This window comes from Entelurus aequoreus, linkage group LG08 (genome assembly GCF_033978785.1).
Source record: "Entelurus aequoreus isolate RoL-2023_Sb linkage group LG08, RoL_Eaeq_v1.1, whole genome shotgun sequence".
NCBI classification, from domain to species: domain Eukaryota; kingdom Metazoa; phylum Chordata; class Actinopteri; order Syngnathiformes; family Syngnathidae; genus Entelurus; species Entelurus aequoreus.
In genome coordinates this window covers 2195798-2222245 of record NC_084738.1, presented here as the reverse complement: position 1 = coordinate 2222245, position 26448 = coordinate 2195798, and the positions used below count along the sequence as shown (strand labels likewise).

The window sequence follows — 26448 nt, the reverse complement described above, 5'->3', positions numbered from 1 at the left end:
CCAGTATTATAGTAAAATTAATAAAATAATTACAAAAAAATACCATACAATTACCATTTTTGTTTCCTGGATTCCCAACTCAATTATCATAATTCTTTGTCAGTATCGTTATAAAACTAATAGAATAATTACTAAATAAAATACATGTTTTTCTTGGATTCCCAACACAATTTTCTTAATTTTTTGTCAGTATCATCATAGAAGGAGATAAAATAATGACCAAAAAATATATATAATTGAAGACTTTTTTTTCCAACACAATTCCCAAATTCTTTGTCAGTATTAACCTAAAAGTGATAAAATAATTACAAAATAAAATACATGTTTTCTTGGATTGTAAAATTAAAGTAATAATACAATTAAATAAAGTAACATTTCTTGGATTCCCAACTCAAGTTTTTTGTCAGTTTTATTGTACAATTATAAAATAATTACACAATAAAATAAAGAATGTTTTCTTGGATTCCCAATTTAATTCTCATAGATTGTTATCAGTAACATCATAAAATAAAAAAATAAAATACAATTAAATTTTTCATTCCCAAATTAATTTTTACAACTTTTATCTGCATTATTGTAAAATTAATTAACTACTTAGAAAATAATGTGTTTTTTTTCTTGGATTCCCAACTTAATTGTCATAATTCTTTGCCAATATTATCGTAAAATTTATTAAATAATTACCAAAAAATGCCATACAATTAACATTTTTGTTTTCTGGATTCCCAACTCAATTATCGTAATTCTTTGTCAGTATAGTCATAAAATTAATAGAATAATTACAAAATAAAATGGATTCCCAACTCAATTTTCTTAATTATTTGTCAGTATCATCGTAGAAGGAGATAAAATAATGACAAAAAATACAATACAATTAAATACTATTTTTTTCAACACAATTCCCATAATTCTTTGTCAGTATTATCGTAAAATTGATAAAAATAATTACAAAATAAAATAATGTTTTCTTGGATTTTTGTTTTCTCATAATTCTTTGTCAGTATTATTGTAAAATTAAAGTAATAATACAATTAAATAAAGTAACATTTACGTTTTTTGTCAGTTTTATTGTAAAATTATTACAAAATAAATTAAACATTTTTTTCTTGGATTCCCAACTTAATTGTCATAATTCTTTGCCAGTATTATCGTAAACTTTATTAAATAATAATTAAAAAAAGCCATACAATTAACATTTTTGTTTCCTGGATTCCCAACTCAATTGTCGTAATTCTTTGTCAGTATCGTCATAAAATTAATAGAATAATTACAAAATAAAATATATATTAATAATTACAAAATAAAATACATATTTTTCCTGGATTCCCAACTCAGTTTTCATAATTTTTTTGTCAGTATTATCGTAGAAAGGGATAATATAATTACAAAAATACAATACATGTGGAAACTTTTTTTTAATTCACAACTCAATTCCCATAATTATTTGTCAGTAAACAAGCTATGATTCAATTAGCATCAGTAAGGCATTATTTTGGTTGCTATTTAACAGGACTGCGCATAAACTACCCGACCAATTTACACAAAACTTTGCTAAGGGGTAGGACATGGCTCAAGGTGTAACAAAATAACATTTGGTGTAGATCTGGTGAAATATGCAAATCCCAGTGATGTTTTACTTATGTGTACATGTAAAACAGATTAAATTAACTTTAGTAAGGCATTATTTTGGTTGGTATTTAACAGGACTGCGCAAAAACTACCAAACCGATCTACACAAAACTTTGCCAAGATGTAGGACATGGCTCAAGGTGTAACAAAATACAATTTGGTGCAGATCTGGTTAAAGGTGTAAATCCCAGAGATGTTTTTACTTATGTTTACAGGTAAGCCAGATAGGATTCAATCAGCATTAGTAAGGCAATATTTTGGTTGCTATTAAACAGGACTTTGCAAAAACTACCACACTGATTTACACAAAACTTTGCCAAGATGTCGGACATGGATCAAGGTGAAACAAAACAAAAATTGGTGCAGATCTGGTTAAAGATGCAAATCCTAGAGATGTTTTCCTTATGTGTAGATGTAAACAAGATAGGACTCAATCAGCATTAGTAAGGCTATATTTTGGTTGCTATTAAACGGGACTTTGCAAAAACTACCAAACCGATTTACACAAAATTTTGCCAAGATATAGGACATGGTTCAAGGTGTAACAAAATAGCATTTGGTGCAGATTTAGTTAAAGATGCAAATCGCAGAGATGTTTTCCTTATGTTTAGATGTAAACAAGATATGGTTCAATTAGCATTAGTAAGGCAATATTTTGGTTGCTACTAAACGGGACTTTGCAAAAACTACCAAACCGATTTACACAAAACTTTGCCAAGATGTAGGACATGGCTCAAGGTGAAACAAAATACAATTTGGTGCAGATCTGGTTAAAGGTGTAAATCCCAGAGATGTTTTTACTTATGTTTACAGGTAAGCCAGATAGGATTCAATCAGCATTAGTAAGGCAATATTTTGGTTGCTATTAAACAGGACTTAGCACAAACTACCAAACCGATTCACACAAAGCACCAAAATGTAGGCTCAAGGTGTAACAAAATACAATTTGGTGCAGATCTGGTTAATGGTGCAAGTGCAGTAGACATTCTTTATTTTGTTTGTATATCCTACTGAGAACCAGTGCCCTCTGGAATGTTTTGCAAAATTATTTTGTTAGAGTTACAAATCTTGAAAAACACAATTGTCCACTGCAGAGGGACGCTCGTTCTCAGGAGGTCGTCGGTAAGATAGTATTCAATGAGGGTTGTAAAGGCATTGTTTTTGTTTGAAATTTAACAGGATTGCACACAACCTCCCGAGCCGATTTCCATGAAATGTTGATCATTTGGTGCAGAACAGGGTAAAGGTGATCGTTTCGACCAGGGGTGTCAAACTCATTTTAGTTTAGGGGCCGCTTGGAGGAAAATCTGTGCACACGTGCGCCACACTATTAAAATCATGGCATAAAACTAAAAAATAGAGAAAACTTCAGATTGTTTTCTTTGTCTTACTTTGGCCAAAAATAGAACATTCTGAAAATATTACAATAAAAATACAGAAAAAAATACCGGCAGCTGTAAAGTTCAGATCCATGAAGGAAACATTTGCATAAAAATGTGTTTTCTTTTGTATTCTTTTTTTTTAATGAATTAAGTAACGTTTATGACAACCTTTTTCCAAAGCACAATATAGAATGTGAGATATAACGGTTATTATTATTATTGTTAGTATTCAAAACGGTTAGAAAAAAGTCGGACCACAAAAATGTACTGTGGGACCCCGTTTTTATGACTTGATGGGGTTCCGGGGACCCCATTTTGAAAATTCCTAGCGGATTGAGTATTGGTGCGTGCAAAACCGCAGCAGGCGGCTGTGGCCTGCGGGCCGGTTGTAATACTAATCAAATATCATAATTCATTGACTTTGACACCCCTGGTTTAGACGAAGGAAAATAACCCAAACAGCATGAACACTTGGGGTAATTAAAGTTTATTTGAAAAAGCAATGTGCGTACATAAGTGTTCACATCAATGACATAATAAAGAGTCAAGTGTTCCGTTGCATTGCCATTGTAGTGGTTTACATAACTTACTTTGTAGTGGTTTACATAACTTACTTTGTAGTGGTTTACATAACTTAACAAGTCCTTTATGTACACAATAAAAGTGAGATTAAGTGAGTCCGGGTGTTGTTTTGATTATCTGTTGGATTTTATTTACATAAAAAGACGATGTAAGTGTAGCTTTTGTTCCGCCTACGTACGTTACATACTACATGTGTCAGTTTTGTAAGCATCAACGTAGCTCGTGAGAGCGTTTACTTTGTACGTTTGAGGTGATTTTCCAAACAAGAACGCGCAGAGTTCTTCCCAAACCTTCTTTAAGTCCCAAGTTGTCTCGCTCTGGACCGCCGAGCTTGCAGCGGCCTGGGAGACGCGTTGCCGCCGGCCTGCTTGTTGAATCTCTCCATGATCTCTCGGATCCTGGACAGGTTGGTCCGGCCCAGCGTGAAGTCGCACCTGGTGGCCCCCATCTCGTAGCCCACCTCGCACTTCTTGCTCAACATGCTGTAGCCCTCAGCCCTCGCCGTCACGCGGTACTCCCCCGGGTTCAGCAGGCGCCAGTAGTCCCCGCCGGCCGCTGTCGCGCAAACACATGCAACGTTAGTAGCGCTTGCACCAATCTCATAACAACAATACATAATAATAATAATAATATTAGGACCCCCCACTTTTAGGAGGGGAGAGTCCACCCAGATTCTTCAGTTCTAAGGCTGTTGAAAATTGAATAGAATTGAAGTTTATCAATTTCTACTAACTATATAAATGTGAGAGAATGAACTGAACTATCTAAAGGGCGAAGCCGTCTTAGAAATGGTCGCCCATCTCTCATGCTTTTGTCCACCTAGGTTGGGCCGCCTTGGCACGAACCGAAACTGAAATGTAACTTTGTTTTTTGCCAAAATTAAAAACAATATTCCTCTAACAATACATTTTTTTCATAAGGCGCCTTTCAAAGCACTCGGGATCGCCAAAGTTAAAATTTATAATCAAATAGTTAAAGATGTAAGCGTAAATAAAGCTTTACAATTTTTTACAAAAATGTGCAAATATATATCGGATAAATATATTTTAGAAAAAAGATTTTGCAATGAAATAAAGTACAACATAAAATAAATACAAACAAAATTAAACAATATATATATATATGTATATATACATACATACATATATATATACACATACATACACATTTTTATATATATATACATACACATATATATATATATACATACACACACACATATATATATATATATATATATATATATATATATATATATATATATATATATATATATATATATATATATATATATATATATATATATATATATATATATATATATATATATATATATTAGGGATGTCCGATAATGGCTTTTTGCCGATATCCAATATTCCGATATTGTCCAACTCTTTAATTACCGATACCGATATCAACCGATACCGATATCAACCGATATATGCAGTCGTGGAATTAACACATTATTATGCCTAATTTGGACAGCCATGTATGGTGAAGATAAGGTACTTTTTTAAAAATAATAATAAAATAAGATAACTAAATTAAAAACATTTTCTTGAATAAAAAAGAAAGTAAAACAATATAAAAACAGTTACATAGAAACTAGTAATGAATGAAAATGAGTAAAATTAACTGTTAAAGGTTAGTACTATTAGTGGACCAGCAGCACGCACAATCATGTGTGCTTACGGACTGTATCCCTTGCAGACTGTATTGATATATATTGATATATAATGTAGGAACCAGAATATTGATAACAGAAAGAAATGGGGGGAGGGAGGTTTTTTGGGTTGGTGCACTAATTGTAAGTGTATCTTGTGTTTTTTATGTTGATTTAATAAAAAAAACCAAAAAAACAAAAAACCGATACAGATAATAAAAAAACAGATACCGATAATTTCCGATATTACATTTTAACGCATTTATCGGACATCCCTAATATATATATATATATATATATATATATATATATATATATATATATATATATATATATATATATATATATATATATATATATATATATATATATATATATATATATATATATATGTATATATATATATATATATATATATGTATATATATATATATATATATATATATATATATATATATATATATATATATATATATATATATATATATATATATATATACAGTATGTGTATGTAGGTACAGTATATACTGTATGTATATATCAGTGACGTGCAGTCAGGGGAGGCAGGGGAGGCGGGGCCTCCCGTGCCATCATGGAACGAACAAAAATGTAAAAAGAAGAAAAATTAATTAAATTGTTATATGTATCCAGTGATTATACAATAAAGTTATTTTCCATTTAACTTCACCAGTTTTAGATTATTTTTATTCAAAATCGCTGAATTTTCACATTTGCCGTTCAAATACTGAGAAGAGACTTGCGGTGAGTCACCAGCCAGTTGAGCCTCGCCATGGATTGCGCAATGACTCGGCTAACTGCTGGCCTGCTGTGCAGTGAGACCGTATTGCTATATGAATTATATTATACATTTCCATAGTTTAGTTAGCTGAGGTATATAATGTACAGTGTATTTTGTCAACAACTGTATGTGTGTAACGTATTTCTTGTGCTGAACAATCATAAAACGGCTGCGAAGGCGCACTGGCTGAGGCTCGCAGTAATCCCGCCTCCTGGTGGTAGAGGGCGCTAGTGATCCCAGAGATCATTCTTGCGACTACTCGGCTGCAGAAGTGACAACAAGCAGCAACAGTTAGCAGCGATCGTTTATTTTTTCCTCTCGCCTGGCCTTTTAACATGGAGGATTACATATCTAAAATAAAACAGTTTTCTAAACTGGACTTTCAATCGAAGCAGGAGGTAATAATTAAAGGAAGATCTCCATCGAGACAGAGAGACTTTTAAAACTGAAGAAAGATAAGGAAGACTTCTATAAACAAGTTATCGATGCTTTTGTTCAAAAGGAGCGGCGCATGGACTTCATTTATAAGTAAAGGTAAGACCATAATAACGTTTTTTTTAATTAAATGTGCTTTTTTGTGTGCTACAGTTTGTATGTGTAAAGTTAAAGTTAAGTTAAAGTACCAATGATTGTCACACACACACTAGGTGTGGTGAAATTTGTCCTCTGCATTTGACCCATCCCCTTGCCCACCCCCTGGGAGGTGAGGGGAGCAGTGGGCAGCAGCGACGCCGCGTCCGGGAATAATTTTTGGTGATTTAACCCTCAATTCCAACTCTTGGTGCTGAGTGCCAAGCAGGGAAGAATGCTGGTATGAGCTTTTAAACATAACCCATAAACTGCTGCCAATCAAATGGTGAATAAGATACTCTTTAGGGTTCATATGTTTGTAAATCTGACTGTGATGAAGTCAGTGCCTCACCAGCCATGAACCTCACCGCACGTCACTAATATATACATTTATGTATACATACATATATGTATAAATATGTATATATAGGCATATACTGTACACTGTATGTATATATGTACTACATACTATATATGTATACATACATATATACATTCTATATACATATATACATATATGTATATGTATAAATATATATATATATATACATAAATATGTATTTACACACATAAATACATGTATCTGTATAAATATAAATGTAAATATATATATATATATTTATATATATATACACATAAATATATATGTACACATAAATACATGTATCTGTTTAGATATAAATGTAAATATATATATATATACATACATATATACTGTATGCACATAAATACATGTATTTGTATACACATAAATGTAAATATATACATATATATATAGGCATATACTGTATACTGTATGTATATATGTATTATATACTATATATGTATACATACATATATACATTCTATACACATATATGTATATGTATAAATATATATATACATAAATATGTATTTATACACATAAATACATGTATCTGTATAAATATAAATGTAAATATATATATATATATATACATAAATATGTATTTATACACATAAATACATGTATCTGTATAAATATAAATGTAAATATATATATATATATACATAAATATGTATTTATACACATAAATATATGTATCTGTATAAATATAAATGTAAATATATATATATATATATATATACATATATATATACACATAAATGTATATGTAAACATAAATACATGTATCTGTTTAGATATAAATGTAAATATATATATATACATACATATATACTGTATGCACATAAATACATGTATTTGTATACACATAAATGTAAATATATACATATATATTTATATATATATATATATATATATATATATATATATATATGTATATATATATATATATATATATATATATATATATATATATATATATATATATATATATATATATATATATATATATATATATATATATATACATATATATATATATATATACATAAATATAGATATGTATGTTAATATGTGCTGTCTCTATTTTAAATAAAGAGACAATAGAAAGCTACTGTCAAATGTAACAATAATTGGAACAAATAAGTTCTTTCTCTTGTAGTCTGCTTTTATCTAACATGACCCTGTACCGCCAACGTGTTTATTTTTAGCCCTTGAGTCATTCCCCAAAACACGCCGCTCCCGTACCGACTCGCACAAATTGTGGTTCTGAATTGGAATCATTGTTTACCTGCAAACGGCCGACTGGCACTGATTGTTCCCTTGATGGGCGTCGACAAAGGAGCGTGTTAATTGAAAAGTGGGAACATGCGAGCAGGCTGTGGTAAATACTTCCAGAAAATAAAAAAGCCCTAATGCACTTTGTAGGGCTTTTTCAATTTCACGCTTTTAAAGTCCAAAGCTATTTCTGTTCTGGAAGGCGGCATTTATTTGAAAAGCAACCTAAATGTGGCTTTTTCTTAACTGCATCCAGCATCGCTGTAGTGACGAGCCCGAGGCGGTTAGAGTCGTCGTACCTGTGCGGATGTCGTGGCCGATGCCTTCCACGGCGATGGTGGCGTTGGCGATGCCCTGGCCCTGCAGGTCCCTCACGATGCCTTTGATGCCACGATGCACCTGCGCACAAAACAGCATTACAAATACGCTCGTTACCGTAAAGCCGTTTGTTTAAATCAGTGTTTTTCAACCTTTTCTGAGCCGAGGCACATTTTTTTCATTGAAAAAATCCCGAGGCACACCACCAGCAGAAAACAGAAAAAAATGAAACTCAGCAGTAAAAAGTCGTTGTCGCAATTGTTGGATATGACTTTAAAGCATAACCAAGCATGCATCAATATAGCTCTTGTCTCAAAGTAGGTGTACTGTCACCACCTGTCACATCACGCCGTGACTTATTTTTAGTTTTTCGGTGTTTTCCTGTGTGTAGTGTTTTAGTTCTTGTCTTGCGCTCCGATTTTGTTGTTGATTGTCACGTCATGTACGGATGTACTTTGTGGACGCCGTCTGCTGCTCCGCACGCTGTAAGTCTTTGCTGTCGTCCAGCATTCTGTTTTTTGTTTACTTTGCAGCCAATTCAGTTTTAGTTTCATTTTGCATAGCCACGCCTAAGCTTCAATGCCTTTTCTTAGCGGCACTTGCCTTTTGTTTATTTTTGGCTTAAGCATTAGATACCTTTTTACCTGCACGCTGCCTCCCGCATATTGTGATCACGACAAACCATGTTCCCGACATCTACAAAGCAATTAGCTACCTGCTGCCACCTACTGATATGCCAAGCTCTAGACAGTACGGACACTCAACAACAGCACATTATTTGCGGATTGTAATTACTGGTTTGCATAAATAATTTTAACCCAATTAGGTGAAATTACATATTGTCAACAATATCTCACAGTACACTAGTGTGGTTGAAAAACACTGGCTTAAAGGCCTACTGAAAGCCACTACTACTGACCACGCAGTCTGATAGTTTATATATCAATGATGAAATCTTAACATTGCAACACATGCCAATACGGCCGGGTTAACTTATAAAGTGACATTTAAAATTTCCCGGGAAATATCCGGCTGAAACGTCGCGGTATGATGACGTATGCGCGTGACGTAGTCAGTTTAACGGAAGTTATGGTACCCCGTAGAATCCTATACAAAAAGCTCTGTTTTCATTTCATAATTCCACAGTATTCTGGACATCTTTTGCAATTTGTTTAATGAACAATGAAGGCTGCAAAGAAGACAGTTGTAGGTGGGATCGGTGTATTAGCAGCGGACTACAGCAACACAACCAGGAGGACTTTGTTGGAGATCAGACGCGCTAGCCGGCGACCTCACCTTGACTTCCTACATCTCCGGGCCGCCAAACGCATCGGGCGAAGTCCTTCGTCCTTCCGCCGATCGCTGGAACGCAGGTGAGCACGGGTGTTGATGAGCAGATGAGGGCTGGCTGGCGTAGGTGGAGAGCTAATGTTTTTAGCATAGCTCTGTGCGGTCCGGTTGCTAAGTTAGCTTCAATGGCGTCGTTAGCACAGCATTGTTAACCTTCGCCAGCCTGGAAAGCATTAACCGTGTATTTACATGTCCACGGTTTAATAGTATTGTAGATTTTCTATCTATTCTTCCAGTCAGGGGTTTATTTTTTTTTCTTTCTATATGCAGTTAAAGCACGATGCTATCACGTTAGCTCATAGCTAAAGCGTTTCGCCGATGTATTCTCGTGGAGATAAAAGGCACTAAATGTCCATTTCGCGTTCTCGACTCTCATTTTCAAGAGGATATAGTATCCCAGGTGGTTTAAAATACAAATCCGTGATCCACAATAGAAAAAGGAGAGAGTGTGGAATCCAATGAGCCAGCTTGTACCTAAGTTACGGTCAGAGCAAAAAAAAATATGTATTTCACTGCATTCTAGTCCGTCACTCTAACGTTCCTCGTCCACAAATCTTTCATCCTCGCTCAAATTAATGGGGTAATGGTCCGAATAGCTCTAGCTGCGTTGAAAACAATAGGAAAATATGAGGGAGTGAACAACTGACAACGTCACGCTACTTCCGGTAGGGGCAAGGTTTTTTTTTATCAGAGACCAAAATTTGCGAACTTTATCGACGTTGTTCTATACTAAATCCTTTCAGCAAAAATATGGCAATATCGCAAAATGATCAAGTATCAATCAATCAATCAATGTTTATTTATATAGCCCTAAATCACAAGTGTCTCAAAGGGCTGTACAAGCCACAACGACATCCTCGGTACAGAGCCCACATACGGGCAAGGAAAAACTCACCCCAGTGGGACGTCGGTGAATGACTATGAGAAACCTTGGAGAGGACCGCATATGTGGGTAACCCCCCCCCTCTAGGGGAGACCGAAAGCAACGGATGTCGAGTGGGTCTGACATAACATTGTGAAAGTCCAGTCCACAGTGGATCCAACACATCAGCGGGAGTCCAGTCCACAGCGGGGCCAACAGGAAACCATCCCGAGCGGAGACGGGTCAGCAGCGCAGAGATGTCCCCAACCGATGCACAGGCTAGTGGTCCACCCGGGGTCCCGGCTCTGGACAGCCAGCACTTCATCCATGGCCACCGGACCTATGCAACTCCCCCTCGCAAGGGACAGGGGAGAAGAGGAGAGAAGAAAAGAAACGGCAGATCAACTGGTCTAAAAAAGGGGGGGTCTATTTAAAGGCTAGATTATACAAATGAGTTTTAAGATGGGACTTAAATGCTTCTACTGAGGTAGCATCTCTAACTGTTACCGGGAGGGCATTCCAGAGTACTGGAGCCCGAATAGAAAACGCTCTATAGCCCGCAGACTTTTTTTTGGCTCTGGGAATCACTAATAAGCCGGAGTTCTTTGAACGCAGATTTCTTGTCGGGACATATGGTACAATACAATCGGCGAGATAGGCTGGAGCTAAACCGTGTAATATTTTATACGTAAGTAGTAAAACCTTAAAGTCGCATCTTAAGTGCACAGGAAGCCAGTGCAAGTGAGCCAGTATAGGCGTAATATGATCAAACTTTCTTGTTTTTGTCAAAAGTCTAGCAGCCGCATTTTGTACCAACTGTAATCTTTTAATGCTAGACATAGGGAGGCCCGAAAATAATACGTTACAGTAATCGAGACGAGACGTAACGAACGCATGAATAATGATCTCAGCGTCGCTAGTGGACAAGATGGAACGAATTTTAGCGATATTACGGAGATGAAAGAAGGCCGTTTTAGTAACACTCTTAATGTGTGACTCAAACGAGAGAGTTGGGTCGAAGATAATACCCAGATTCTTTACCGAGTCTCCTTGTTTAATTGTTTAAATAATAATTAATAATTAATTAATAGTAATAATTGTTTAAAGTATGACACATAGAATGGATCTGCTATTCCCGTTTAAATTAAAAAAAATTCATTTCAGTAGGCCTTTAAATGACTGATGTTTTTTGGCGCCAGCAAAATGTGTCCGTGTTTTAGCATCCGTATATTCCCCTAATTTTATTCATGTTGTACTTTATTATCTTACATGTACTGTTGGGAGTTTTCCTTTTTTTACGAAGCACTTACAAATCAAACTAGAAAATCCCAGCAGGAAATTTTGATGGGCCTGCTGCTATCTGTGCCCTGGTCCTATGGCCGGGGGTCGCCGGAAGCCGCCGTACTTATTAGATGGTGCCGAGTGTCGGAATCCGTGAGTTTTACGTGTAGCTGTACAAAATGAGCTAGCCTGAAACAGTAGCATGTTTACATAAAAATGCTAACACTTAGTTTAGTCTTTATTTAAAGGGACAATGCTCTGTACCAGATTATAGCTAAATAGCTAATTTCCATCTGCAGTCTCTGGCTACCTAAATTAAAGGGATACCAAAATCATGCAATACAATTATGACAATAAAATCATACTATAGCATGTAATCAAATTAAGAAAAGTCATAAAATACCGTATTTTTCGGACTATAAGTCGCAGTTTTTTTCATAGTTTGGCCGGCGGTGCGACTTATACTCAGGAGCGACTTATGTGTGAAATTATTAACACATTACCGTAAAATATCAAATAATATTATTTAGCTCATTCACGTAAGAGACTAGACGTATAAGATTTCATGGGATTTAGCGATTAGGAGTGACAGATTGTTTGGTAAACGTATAGCATGTTCTATATGTTATAGTTATTTGAATGACTCTTACCATAATATGTTACGTTAACATACCAGGCACCTTCTCAGTTGGTTATTTATGCCTCATATAACGTACACTTATTCAGCCTGTTGTTCACTATTCTTTATCTATTTTAAATTGTCTTTTAAATGTCTATTCATGGTGTTGGCTTTTATCAAATAAATTTCCCCCAAAAATGCGACTTATACTCCAGTGCGACTTATATATGTTTTTTTCTTTCTTTATTATGCATTTTCGGCCGGTGCGACTTATACTCCGGAGCGACTTATACTCCGAAAAATACGGTACTTAATATACAATACAAGCTTAGCATGTGTGCTAACGATAGCATGAGAACAGTCAGCATGTTTAATATACCAAGTTCGACGACTCTAAGGTGTAGGGCTGCAGAAATAGAAAAAAAAAAAAAAAGTATAAAATTCGATAGAAAAAGTTAGCATGTTTAAGTTAGCTTGCTAGCATGCTATCGTTTGCATGCTAACAGTTAACAAGTGTCACATACCGAGTTATACGACTCTGGGGTAAACGGTTGCACAACAACCAGCTCAAAAAGTTAGAACGCTAATGTTAGCATATTAGCATGTTAGCAAGCTAACGTTAGTGTCAGAATAATTGTATCTAAGTTATCACAAAACTTTGTGTTGCCATGAGTTCCCGGCGAGAAGACAAAAGCTGTCTTTGATCCTACCAAGAAGAAGGCTTGGAAAACTCCACTGTGTAGGATGGGAAGCAACATGAAGGTGTTCTGTTTCTTTGATGTATTGTAATCAACAGACAGATATTGTCCTGACCCGAGAACTACGAAGCGAAGAGGAAGCAGGTCCTGACTCCCCTCCAGGGACCTTTTCTTTTAACTGGTTTGTGACAAAGGCGATGGCTGTTTACGACCCCCGTCCCCTAGAAACAGCTGTTGCCATGTAATCAGGGAAAGTCCAAATAAAAGAGGAGGAGTACAATCTTTCGTCAGAGCGTAGTGACACCGTACAAGGGTACAGATGTACGCGTTTCTCCTCACTGAGCCAAATTTAACTCTGTCTCTGTTTGATTCCTTGCTTCTTGTCTTGTTTAATAGATGTCATCAGTGTTTGAACCTGACAGTTAGCATGGTAACAGTACATGTTATTATTATATTATATTGGCAACACTAAATTGGCCCTAGTGTGTGAATGTGAGTGTGAATGTTGTCTGTCTATCTGTGTTGGACCCTGCGATGAGGTGGCGACTTGTCCAGGGTGTACCCCCGCCGTATCCCCAAATGCAGCTGAAATAGGCTCCAGCACCCCCCGCGAATCCAAAAGGGACAAGCGGTAGAAAATGGATGGATGGATAGTATATATTATAGTAGGGATGTCCGATAATATCGGCCTGCCGATATTATCGGCCGATAAATGCGTTAAAATGTAATATCGGAAATTATCGGTATCGTTTTTTTTATTATCTGTATCGGGTTTTTTTTATTAAATCAACATAAAAAACACAAGATACACTTACAATTAGTGCACCAACCCAAAAAACCTCCCTCCCCCATTTCTTTCTGTTATCAATATTGTGGTTCCTACATTATATATCAATATATATCAATACAGTCTGCAAGGGATACAGTCCGTAAGCACACATGATTGTGCGTGCTGCTGCTCCACTAATAGTACTAACCTTTAACAGTTAATTTTACTAATTTTCATTAATTACTAGTTTCTATGTAACTGTTTTTATATTGTTTTACTTTCTTTTTTATTCAAGAAAATGCTTTTAATTTAGTTATCTTATTTTATTAAAAAAAGTACCTTATCTTCACCATACCTGGTTGTCCAAATTAGGCATAATAATGTGTTAATTCCACGACTGCATATATCGGTTGATATCGGTATCGGTTGATATCGGTATCGGTAATTAAAGAGTTGGACAATATCGGAATATCGGGTATCGGCAAAAAGCCATTATCGGACATCCCTATATTATAGTATAGTATATAAAGTACCAATGATTGTCACACACTCACACACTAGGTGTGGTGAGATTATCCTCTGCATTTGACCCATCACTCTCACCCCCCTGGGAGGTGAGGGGAGCAGTGAGCAGCGGCGGTGGCCGCGCCCGGTAATAATTTTTGGTGATTCAACCCCCAATTCCAAACCTTGATGCTGAGTGCCAAGCAGGGAGGTAATGGGTCCCATTTTTATAGTCTTTGGTATGACTCGGCCGGGGGTTTGAACTCACGACTTACCGATCTCAGGGCGGACACTCCAACCACTACTATAGTATATATTTTATATATATATATATATATACATATATATATATATATATATATATATATATATATATATATAATATTCAACGCTACTGCTGTCTGGTGGCTAAAGCGGATAGTGCACCGCCAATTTGTCACGTTTCATGTGTCAGGTAAACCGCGACGAACGCGGCCTTGTGAATGCCCTTCTTACTGTAGCGGCCGGACAGCATTTTAGCGAGACGATACTAAAATAGTCCCCAAATAGCTATTATTTCCTCATGTGCGGGGGTTGTGTATGTTTTGGTAGGTGTGTTGTTTTGCCTGCTCCATGAAGACGAGAAGAGACTCGCGATTGTTCTCCCACTCTTCCGGCAGCTCGCTCTCGTGAGGGAACTTGTCGCAGCCCACGTACATCGACAGCTCAAAGCAGTTGGTGTGCAAATAGCTGAAGTCGTTCATGCCTGCCAAGACACGGAGAGAGAGAGAGTGAGAGAGACGCACATCTGCAGCCGCCGTAGTGGGGCCCTGACGTGAGCAAAAGTATTGGGACACCCACAGGAAGTAAACATGGAAGAAAATGCAACAGCTTTTCACTCTTCCAGAAAGTCTTTCTGCAAGATTCGGGTCAGTTTTAAACATTCAATCGAAACAAATGTCCTTCTAAGACAGGCCCGGGCAATTATTTTGACTCGGGGGGCCAACTTTAGAGAAAAAAAATGTGTCTGGGGGCCGGTATATCTATCTATCTATCTATGTATGTATACATATATATATATACACTACCGTTCAAAAGTTTGGGGTCACATTGAAATGTCCTTATTTTTGCAGGAAAAGCACTGTACTTTTCAATGAAGATAACTTTAAACTAGTCTTAACTTGAAAGAAATACACTCTATACATTGCTAATGTGGTAAATGACTATTCTAGCTGCAAATGTCTGCTTTTTGGTGCAATATCTACATAGGTGTATAGAGGCCCATTTCCAGCAACTACCACTCCAGTGTTCTAATGGTACAATGTGTTTGCTCATTGGCTCAGAAGGCTAATTGATGATTAGAAAACCCTTGTGCAATCATGTTCACACATCTGAAAACACTTTAGCTCGTTACAGAAGCTACAAAACTGACCTTCCTTTGAGCAGATTGAGTTTCTGGAGCATCACATTTGTGGGGTCAATTAAACGCTCAAAATGGCCAGAAAAAGAGAACTTTCATCTGAAACTCGACAGTCTATTCTTGGTCTTAGAAATGAAGGCTATTCCACTAAATTGTTTGGGTGATCCCAAACTTTTGAACGGTAGTGTACATATACACACACACACACACACACACACATATATATATATATATATATATATATATATATATATATATATATATATATATATATATATATATATATATATATATATAACACGTTTTTTCTTGCCCTACCGTATATATAAAAATATATATATATATAGTCAAGGTTTCTGTGGTTTATCCATTATACAGTGCTCAATATATGTTAGGTCAGGAAAAAACACAGAGGCTATTTCATCCCTGCAAGCCTGTTTCACAGGTTTCCCAAATAAAATCCACTGAAGAGCAGGGAAACCTGTGAAACAGGCTTGTAGGGATGAAACAGTCTCTGTGTTTTTTCCTGACCTAACGTATGCATACAGTATATATATATACATATATATATATATATATATATACAGAGGATATTTCATCCCGACAAGCCTGTTTCACAAGTTTCCCTGCTCTTCAGGGGATTTTTTTTCTTCTTTTATTTTTTTTTGGGGGAAAAAAAGCTTATATACATATATATATACATAAAAACCCCACCTACAATGTGATATATCTGATATATCACTAAGCTTTAGAACTTTGTTGTAAAAAATCTCCTTCTTCCTCCCTGACACCTGTATTTCAGGCTGGCCACTCTGGAAACACTCTGTGGAAACGCTCCCCACCCGGACTGCTTGGTGCCTCGTCTGAGCTGCTGTGACTTAGATCAGTGGTCCCCAACCACAGGGCCACGGCCCCGTCCCGGTCCGCAGACCGATTGGTACCGGGCCGCACAAGAAATAAAATATTTTTTTTTTTTGTTTTTTTGTTGTTGTTGTGTTAAATCAACATAAAAAACACAATATATACATTATATATCCATATAGATCAATACAGTCTGCAGGGATACAGTTCGCAAGCACACCTGATTGTATTTGTCATTGAAAAAAAAAAAATTAAAAAAAGAAAAAACAAAAAAAACCCCGGTCCGTGGGACAAATTTTCAAGCGTCGACCGGTCCGCAGCTACAAAAAGGTTGGGGACCTCTGACTTAGATGACCATAGTAACTAATTAGATGACCATAGTAACTAATTAGATGACCAAAGTAACTAATTAGATGACCATAGTAACTAATTAGATTACAATAGTAACTAGTACATCATGCAAAAGCGCAGATTGCAACCATTGAAATACTTTGTATAGTTCAAGACTTACGCTCATATGAAAACATCACTGCACATCTTAATGGCAGCTACACTTTCCATCTTTAATATCTAAACAAATGATTTGGGAAAAGCTTAACGGGCATGCGGCCCCCGGGCCTTAATTTGCCCAGGTCTGTTCTAAGATAAAGAATTAGGCGTCCCAAGACTTTTGTCAAATTTCCATTTCCCCGCACTCACTGCCCGCCACCGTGTGCCAGGACGCCCCGTTGATGGTGCCGTCCTCCTTGGCGAAGTCCTCCATGTGGCACACCCGTCGGTTGGCGGCGGTCATGAGGCGGTGGGTGGAGGCGTAGGCGAAGGCCAGCCAGCGGAACACGTGGTCGTCCGAGGTGGGCGTGGTCTCCCGGGTGACGCCCTGCGAGCGGGTCTTGTCGTACGGGAAGGTCACCACCAGCTCGCCGCCCTGGAGGTTGCCGCCCAGCACGAAGGGGATCTTCTCCATCCAGGCGATCAGAGCCCGCGTCTCCATGGCGACCTATGGTAAATAATGACTCTGTTGGCGCGTGCCACCATTTTTTTTTTTACCCAAATAAAAATGGTGTAGTTTGGCTGTAAGACCATGCCCAGGTGTGTTTGGGAGAAAGAAAGAGGTTCTTAATTGTTGGTGACTAATGGATGCATGGCTTCCAATAAAGCTGATGTGTGTTTGGGAGGACAGGGTGGTGTCTATTTGGGGAGAGGCGTTTAATTGTTGGTGATTAGTTGAAACATGGCGTCAATTACAGCTGTACTGTGATAGGTGTCCTGACTTTGGCCGTGAGCCCGTGCTGACTCTCATCCGTGGGAGGAAATTGGAGGCGTCTATTTGGGGCGTGTAGTCTATTAGAGGTGACAAATCCTGTAGTTTGCACTTGCTGCACGGCTGTAGGACCATGCCCATGTGTGTTTACAAAGAAAGGGTGGTATCTATTTGGGGAGAGGTGTTAAATCCACCGACATGTGTTGAGGCCAAGAGGCTGCTATATAAGGCGGTGCTTGTATTGCGTCTGCAGATATTGATAAAGATCAACTTGGTCTGATTGCCTCTTCATGCCGGCGCTGCTCATGATGCTGAGGGGTGGCGGGAGGGCGAGTAAAGACGGGCACCCCAGCAGCTATTTCGGAACCCCCCCCTAGTGTATGACTCACACGGCGCCAACGTCACGCTGCACTCGCGAAGAGCTTAAAATAGACAGCGGCATCTATTTTGGCTGTCAGCCTCGCCGTCAGTAACAGACGAGGCATCCGCCTGTCCTGAAATAGACGCCGTTTGTACGCCAACGTGCAACCCCCCCCCCTCTTATTTTTTTTTTTTCATCTTTTTCCAGGCATGGATGATCCTCGCCTCACTTTTTTGCCAAACTGGAGGTGGGGGTCGCATCAGGACTCTGAGTCATACAGTGATAATCTACTACTAACCTGAGTACATTTAGTACTAGTTAGTGACAGCCAATAAAGGAGCACTATTAGAAACAGCTAAAATGAAAAAAAAAAAAAAGTTTTAATTATTTCCTAAAAATTACATTAAGAATTATTTAAAATGTGATTACCTAATAAATATTTATCATGTTATATTTTAAGTATAGCTAAAAAAGGTATGCAAAATAATAAATTAGATTTAATCAAATTAACATAGTTATTTGTTTTTTTTTAATATTCAATATTCTAATACAGTATATCATTAAAACAAAATATGACATCCATTAAAAATAATTCCTCAGTTAAGATTAGGTTAATCAAATCTGTTAATTCTATTGAATTTGATTTCAAATGTTTTTTTTTTTTTTTAGAATTTTGTTCATCAAATCTGTCAATTCTATTGAATTAAATTTAATTAAATTTCATACAAGTTTTTTATTTTTTGGAAATTTGTTGATAGAATTTCTCAATTTTATTCGATTAAACTTTAATAGTTTTCTTTTCTTTTTTTTTTTAGAATTTTGTTGATCAAATCTGTTCATTCTATTTCTATTCAATTTAATTTGAATAGTTTTTAGTTTATCTTTTAGAAAATTATTAATCTTAATAATTTTTAGGTAATTTGTTTTAGAATTTTTGAAGTCAAATGATTAATTCCACTGAATTTCATATATGTTTTTGTTTTTAGTAAATTACTTTTGTGAATTTATAAATTAGTAAATTATTTTTGAATTTCGTTTATCAAAGTGGTTCATTCTATTGAATCATATGTTCTCTGTTTTTAATTAGTTTTTTTTTAGAATTTTGTTAGTCAAATCTGTCCATTCTATTTCTATTTAATTTAATTTGAATAGTTTTTAGTTAGTTTTTATTTTAGAATTTCCTTGTTGAATCTGTCGATTTTATTGCATTTATTTTGAATAGTTTAGTTTGTGTTTTAGAATTTCCTTAATCAAATATGTCAATTCTATTAAATGTAATTGTGATTAATTTTTAGTTTAGTTTTTAGAATTAAATGAATCAAATACGACAATTCTATTGAATTTGATTTGATTAGTTTTGAATTAAATTTTTTGAGTTTTGTCAATAAAATCTGTCAATTTTATTCAATTTAATTTGAATACTATTTAGAATTTTGTAAGTCAAATCTGGCAATTCTATTGAATTTGACTATACATTGCTTGCGTTGTTTTAAGAGAGGAGAAAGAAAATTTAATATGACTGACAACTCGCAGAGTGATAAAGCACAAAATCCAAATAATTGTTTAAATGAATACGTCTCTGACAGTGGCAATAAAAACTTTTCACATTGTCTTCATAAAGGTTAAATCATTGATGCACTTCTTCTATTGGAGTATTTCTCCAAGAATGACTCACCGAGGCGTTTTGGGTCTGGTACCACTCGGGGACGGCCACGTAATGGTTGGCCATGCGGCGAGGGATCCACTTCTTGGCCTCAGCCTCCCACAGTATGGAGTTGAGGTCGGGGAAGTTGTGGTGGATGTCTATTCCGTCGTTGCTCCATCGGCCCAGAGACCAGCCGCTGAGCTCAGAACCCTGCACAACAGCAAGAACAAGTTTTGTATGAGTAAGTATTTTCAATACACAATTCTTTCTGCAATCGACACTGTAGAATTAAATTGTGTGGGTTGATGCACTTTTACATAAGTATTATAATATGCAAGGCAGCTTCAAGAAAGTGCAAGTTTGCTGTAAAGTTTCTGATGTTACTATCAGATACTCATTATGGGACAGGGGTCGAATCAAATCGAATCAATGGCCCTCCACTCTCTCTCTCTACCTAACTGGTCGAGACAGACAGCCATCCCACTGAGCCTTGGCTCTGTACGAGGTTTCTTCCCACAGAGGAGTTTTTCCTTGCCGAAGTTGCCACATGCTTGCTAATTTGAGGTTCAGCTGGTTCTGTCTTTCTGAATGGCTGATTATGGCACAGGGGTGGGACCAGACAAGCTCTGTTTCTTCCCACTCCTATGGACGGTTGATTTTCCATATATTTATTTATATTATTAAAAACATATTTTTGTTTGTGTTTATATGTATATTTTTTTGTATATGATAAATTGAATACATTTTTTACTAAATAATATTTACAAAATATCTATTTAATTTCTTGTTATTCAGAATGTTACACATTCAAAATCTTTTTATTTTTATTTATGTTTTACATTATTTTTTGAAAAGTAAATATACATTTAGTTGAAATATATTAATCAGAAATATATTTAAACATATTTTTATTAAAATGTGTTTATTTGTATCATCATTTTTTGTGGACAATTTAACAAATGTAAAAATTTAAAAAATTGAATTTTTGATATTTACAATGTGGTAATTTTTATTTGTTAGATTTTTTAAATCAAAATGTCCATTTATTTAAAACATATTAATTCATTATTTTATATATTAGAAAAAAAAAATCATATTTATTGTATTATAGTTTGTATATGTACAATGTTCTTAATAATTAAAAAATATTTATTTAATTTCTAGTTATTCTGAATGTGTATATAAGTTCATATTTATTTGTATCATTTTTGTTAAATTTGATATATTATTTACTAAATAATAATATTTACTTATTATGTGGGCTCTGTACCGAGGATGTCGTTGTGGCTTGTACAGCCCTTTGAGACACTTGTGATTTAGGGCTATATAAATAAACATTGATTGATTGATTGATTGATTATTATTTATTCTACTAATGGGGAATGTTAATTGGTTGGAATATAGTAATCTGAAATATATGTATACATATTTTTTATTTGAATTTGTATAATTTATTTATGGACAATTAAAAAAATATTACTTAGTTAGAATTTTAGATATTTAAAATGCGGTAATTTTTTTTTTGTTCGAAATTTTTCAAGTGGAAATGTCCATTTAGTTGAAACAGAACATTTAAAATGGATTATTTATATATATTTAAAAAAACAAACATTTATTGTATAATTTACAATTTTCTCAATATTTACTAAAGATGTATTCAATTTCTAGTTTTACGGAATAATATATATATATACATATATACATATATATATATATATATATATATATATATATAAATATATATATATATATATATATATATACACACACATATATTTATGTATATATATATATATATATATATATATACACACACACACACACACACATATATATGCATATATATACACATATACACGTGTATACATACATATATACACACACACACATACACATATATATATATGTATACACACACATACACATTTATATACACACATATATATACACCCGCATATATATACACCTACAAATATGTGTGTATATATATATATATATATATATACATACATACTAACACATATATATATACACACACATTTATGTATATATATATATATATACATATATACACATATTATCATTTATTTATCATATAAATATACACACACACATATATATATATATATATATATATATACCCACATATATATACACACACACACACACATATATGTGAAAATGTATATACATATACACACACATATATATATACACATATACATACTGTATACCCACATATATATACATATATACACACACATAAATACACACAAATAAATGTGTATATATATACATATATACACAAATATACACACACACACACACACACACACACACACACACACACACACACACACACATATATATATATATATATATATATTTATATATACACACACACACTATTATGTGTATATATATACATATACACACACAAATATAAACCGGTACACATACACACATATATTTACACGTATATTACGTATAGTATAATATATATATATATATATATATATATATATATATATATATATATATATATATATATATATATATATATATATATATATATATATATATATATATATATATGTACACACACATACATATTTTGTATACGTAAAAATTTATTTTTTACGAAAAAGTAATATTTACAAAACAGCTATTCAATTTCTACTTATTCGGAATGTACATCATTAAAATGTGTCCATTTTTATATGTTTAAATTATTTTTTTAAAGTTATGTCCATTTGGTTACAATAGATTAATTACAAAAAAAATCTTGTAATGACTATTACTATTTATTTGTTGTAAATAAGTATTTTCATATTGATGTTTGTAGGAGGGTAGCCGGAAGACGTCAGGTCTGCAGCAGGGATGCGTGGCGTGTGATTATGAGGATGAAAGCTGACATGCTGCAGTGACATGAAAGCACATCAGTGTGTGCACCTGCACCTCATCAGGAGCAAGCACACACCTGCCCGGCCGATTAGTCACCAGAGGCCCCGGGCGTGAGGACTGTAAAAAGGTTGGCGGACCTACCACTTGGAAGGCTTTCTCGTAGCCATCGGGGTTGACAGACGGCAGCAGGTGGATCCTGGTCTCCTCCACCAGGTGTCTGACGCGCTGGTTGCCCGACAGGTACTCCACGCACATGAACTGCATCAGCAGCAGCAGCAGCTCCCGGCCCAGCACCTCGTTGCCGTGGGAACCGGCCGTGTAGCGGAACTCGGGCTCACCTGAGGCGGCGAGGGCAGCGCAGGTTAAATACACCATACGTCATTGCGGGGTTGGCGCCCGCCCTCGCTCACCCGCTTCGTGCTCGCCCGGGTTGTCGGAAATCTCGATGGCGTACAGTTTGAGGCCGCTGTGGCTTTTGCCGATGTTGTAGATGCGAGTGATGTTGGGGCACATTTCATTCACCACCTTCATCAGCTGTGGACAAGCATTCATTCATTCATCAGCCTTTCACCTCCTCCTTAGAACAACAACATTGAAGCAAGAACCCTATTGATTTGACTCGACTGTGTTCAGACAAGAACTCTACTGATTTTAAGTGACACCTGACAAAAGATAGAAAAGGTAACGTAGGCCTCTTAGTCTATAATTTAAGTCTATAAATCAAGCAAGAATCCTAATGATGCGACTCAACTCTACCAAAACAAGAACTCTATTGATTTTGAATGATACTTGACAAATGACAAAACAAGAACTCTATTCATTTTGATTGATACTTGACAAATGTCAAAAAGGTAGCATGGGGCTAATCTTTTTTTAAATGTGTATCACTCTGTATCCAAGCATAATTTGACACAAAGTAAGAATTCTGTTGATTTTGAGTGATACCTGATGAATTAGAGTGAATTTGTCATTAAGTTATAGCCTATAAAATGAGTGCAGCATCAACTTGTGACAAAGCAAGAACGCTATTGATTTGACTCGACTGTGTCAAGACAAGAACTCTATTGATTTTAAGTGACACCTGACAAAAGATATAAAAGGTAACATGGGTCTTTTAGTCTATAATTTCAGTCTACAAATTAAGCAAGAACCCTAATGATTTGACTTAACTGTGTCAAGATAAGAACTCTATTGATTTTGAATGATAATTGACAAATGACAAAACAAGAACTCTATTAATTTTTAGTGATACTTGACAAAGGACAGAAAATGTAGCATGGGGCTAATGGTTTATAAAATGTGTATCACTCTGTATCCAAGCATAATTTGACACAAAGTAAGAATTCTGTTGATTTTGAGTGATACCTGATGAATTAGAATGAATTTGTCATTAAGTTATAGCCTATAAAATGAGTGCAGCATCAACTTGTGACAAAGCAAGAACGCTATTGATTTGACTCGAATGTGTCCAGACAAGAACTCTATTGATTTTAAGTGACACCTGACAAAAGATAGAAAAGGTAACGTAGGCCTCTTAGTCTATAATTTAAGTCTATAAATCAAGCAAGAATCCTAATGATGCGACTCAACTCTACCAAAACAAGAACTCTATTGATTTTGAATGATACTTGACAAATGACAAAACAAGAACTCTATTAATTTTGATTGATACTTGACAAATGTCAAAAAGGTAGCATGGGGCTAATCTTTTTTAAAATGTGTATCACTCTGTATCCAAGCATAATTTGACACAAAGTAAGAATTCTGTTGATTTTGAGTGATACCTGATGAATTAGAGTGAATTTGTCATTAAGTTATAGCCTATAAAATGAGTGCAGCATCAACTTGTGACAAAGCAAGAACGCTATTGATTTGACTCGACTGTGTCAAGACAAGAACTCTATTGATTTTAAGTGACACCTGACAAAAGATAGAAAAGGTAACATGGGTCTTTTAGTCTATAATTTCAGTCTACAAATTAAGCAAGAACCCTAATGATTTGACTTAACTGTGTCAAGATAAGAACTCTATTGATTTTGAATGATAATTGACAAAGGACAAAACAAGAACTCTATTGATTTTGAGTGATATTTGACAAAGGACAGAAACGTAGCATAGGGATAATGGTTTATAAAATGTGTATCACTCTGTATCCAAGCAGGAACTCCATGATTTGACACAAAGTAAGAATTCCGTTGATTTTGAGCGATACCTGATGAATTAGTATGAATTTGTCATCATTAAGTTATAGCCTATAAAATGAGAGCAGCGTCAACCTGTGACAAAGCAAGAACCCTATTGATTTGACTCGACTGTGTCAAAACAAGAACTCTATTGATTTTAAGTGACACCTGACACAACGTAGAAAAGGTAAAGTAGGTCTCTTAGTCTATAATTCAAGTCAATAAATAAAGCAAGAACTCTACTGATTTGACTCAACTGTGTCAAAACAAGAACTCTAATGATTTTGAATGATACTTGACAAAGAACAGAAAAGGTAGCATGGGGCTAATGGTTTATAAAATGTTTATCACTCTGCATCTAAGCATAATTTGACCCAAAGTAAGAATTCTGTTGATTTTGAGTGATACCTGATGAATGACAATGAATTTGTCATTAGTAAGTTATAGCCTATAAAATGAGTGCAGCATCAACTTGTGACAAAGCAAGAACGCTATTGATTCGACTCGACTGTGTCAAAACAAGAACTCTATTGATTTTAAGTGACACCTGACAAAAGATAGAAAACGTAACATAGGTCTCTCAGTCAATAATTTAAGTCTATAAACTAAGCAAGTACCCTATTGATTCGACTCAACTGTGTCAAAACAAGAACTCTACTGATTTTGAATGATACATTGACAAATGACAAAACAAGAACTCTATTAATTTTGATTGATACTTGACAAATGTCAAAAAGGTAGCATGGGGCTAATATTTTTTAAAATGTGTATCACTCTGTATCCAAGCATAATTTGACACAAAGTAAGAATTCTGTTGATTTTGAGTGATACCTGATGAATTAGAATGAATTTGTCATTAAGTTATAGCCTATAAAATGAGTGCAGCATCAACTTGTGACAAAGCAAGAACGCTATTGATTTGACTCGACTGTGTCGAGTCAAGAACTCTATTGATTTTAAGTGAAACCTGACAAAAGATAGAAAAGGTAACATAGGTCTCTCAGTCAATAATTTAAGTCTATTAATTAAGCAAGAACCCTATTGATTCGACTCAACTCTGTCAAAACAAGCGCTCTACTGAGTTTGAATATTTGACAAAGGACAAAACAAGAACTCTATTGATTTTGAGTGATAATTGACAAATGTCAGAAAAGGTAGCATGGGGC

At 35.1% G+C, this 26448-nt stretch overlaps 1 protein-coding gene across 4 annotated transcripts in view; it reads right to left on the bottom strand.

Annotated features, from left to right (window-relative positions):
• Positions 1-3490: 3490 nt before the first annotated feature.
• cpxm2 (carboxypeptidase X (M14 family), member 2) overlaps positions 3491-26448 on the bottom strand; it is a 92242-nt gene continuing 69284 nt past the window's right edge. For all 4 annotated transcript variants that reach the window (XM_062055323.1, XM_062055325.1, XM_062055324.1 and 1 more), the window contains 7 exons: positions 23510-23633; positions 23241-23437; positions 20226-20405; positions 17628-17925; positions 15274-15413; positions 8567-8666; positions 3491-4148 (listed from right to left, as the gene is read on the bottom strand). In XM_062055323.1, coding sequence (XP_061911307.1) covers positions 3889-4148; positions 8567-8666; positions 15274-15413; positions 17628-17925; positions 20226-20405; positions 23241-23437; positions 23510-23633 — 1299 coding nt within the window. In that variant the 3' untranslated portion in view covers positions 3491-3888. The remainder of the gene's footprint in view (positions 4149-8566; positions 8667-15273; positions 15414-17627; positions 17926-20225; positions 20406-23240; positions 23438-23509; positions 23634-26448) is intronic.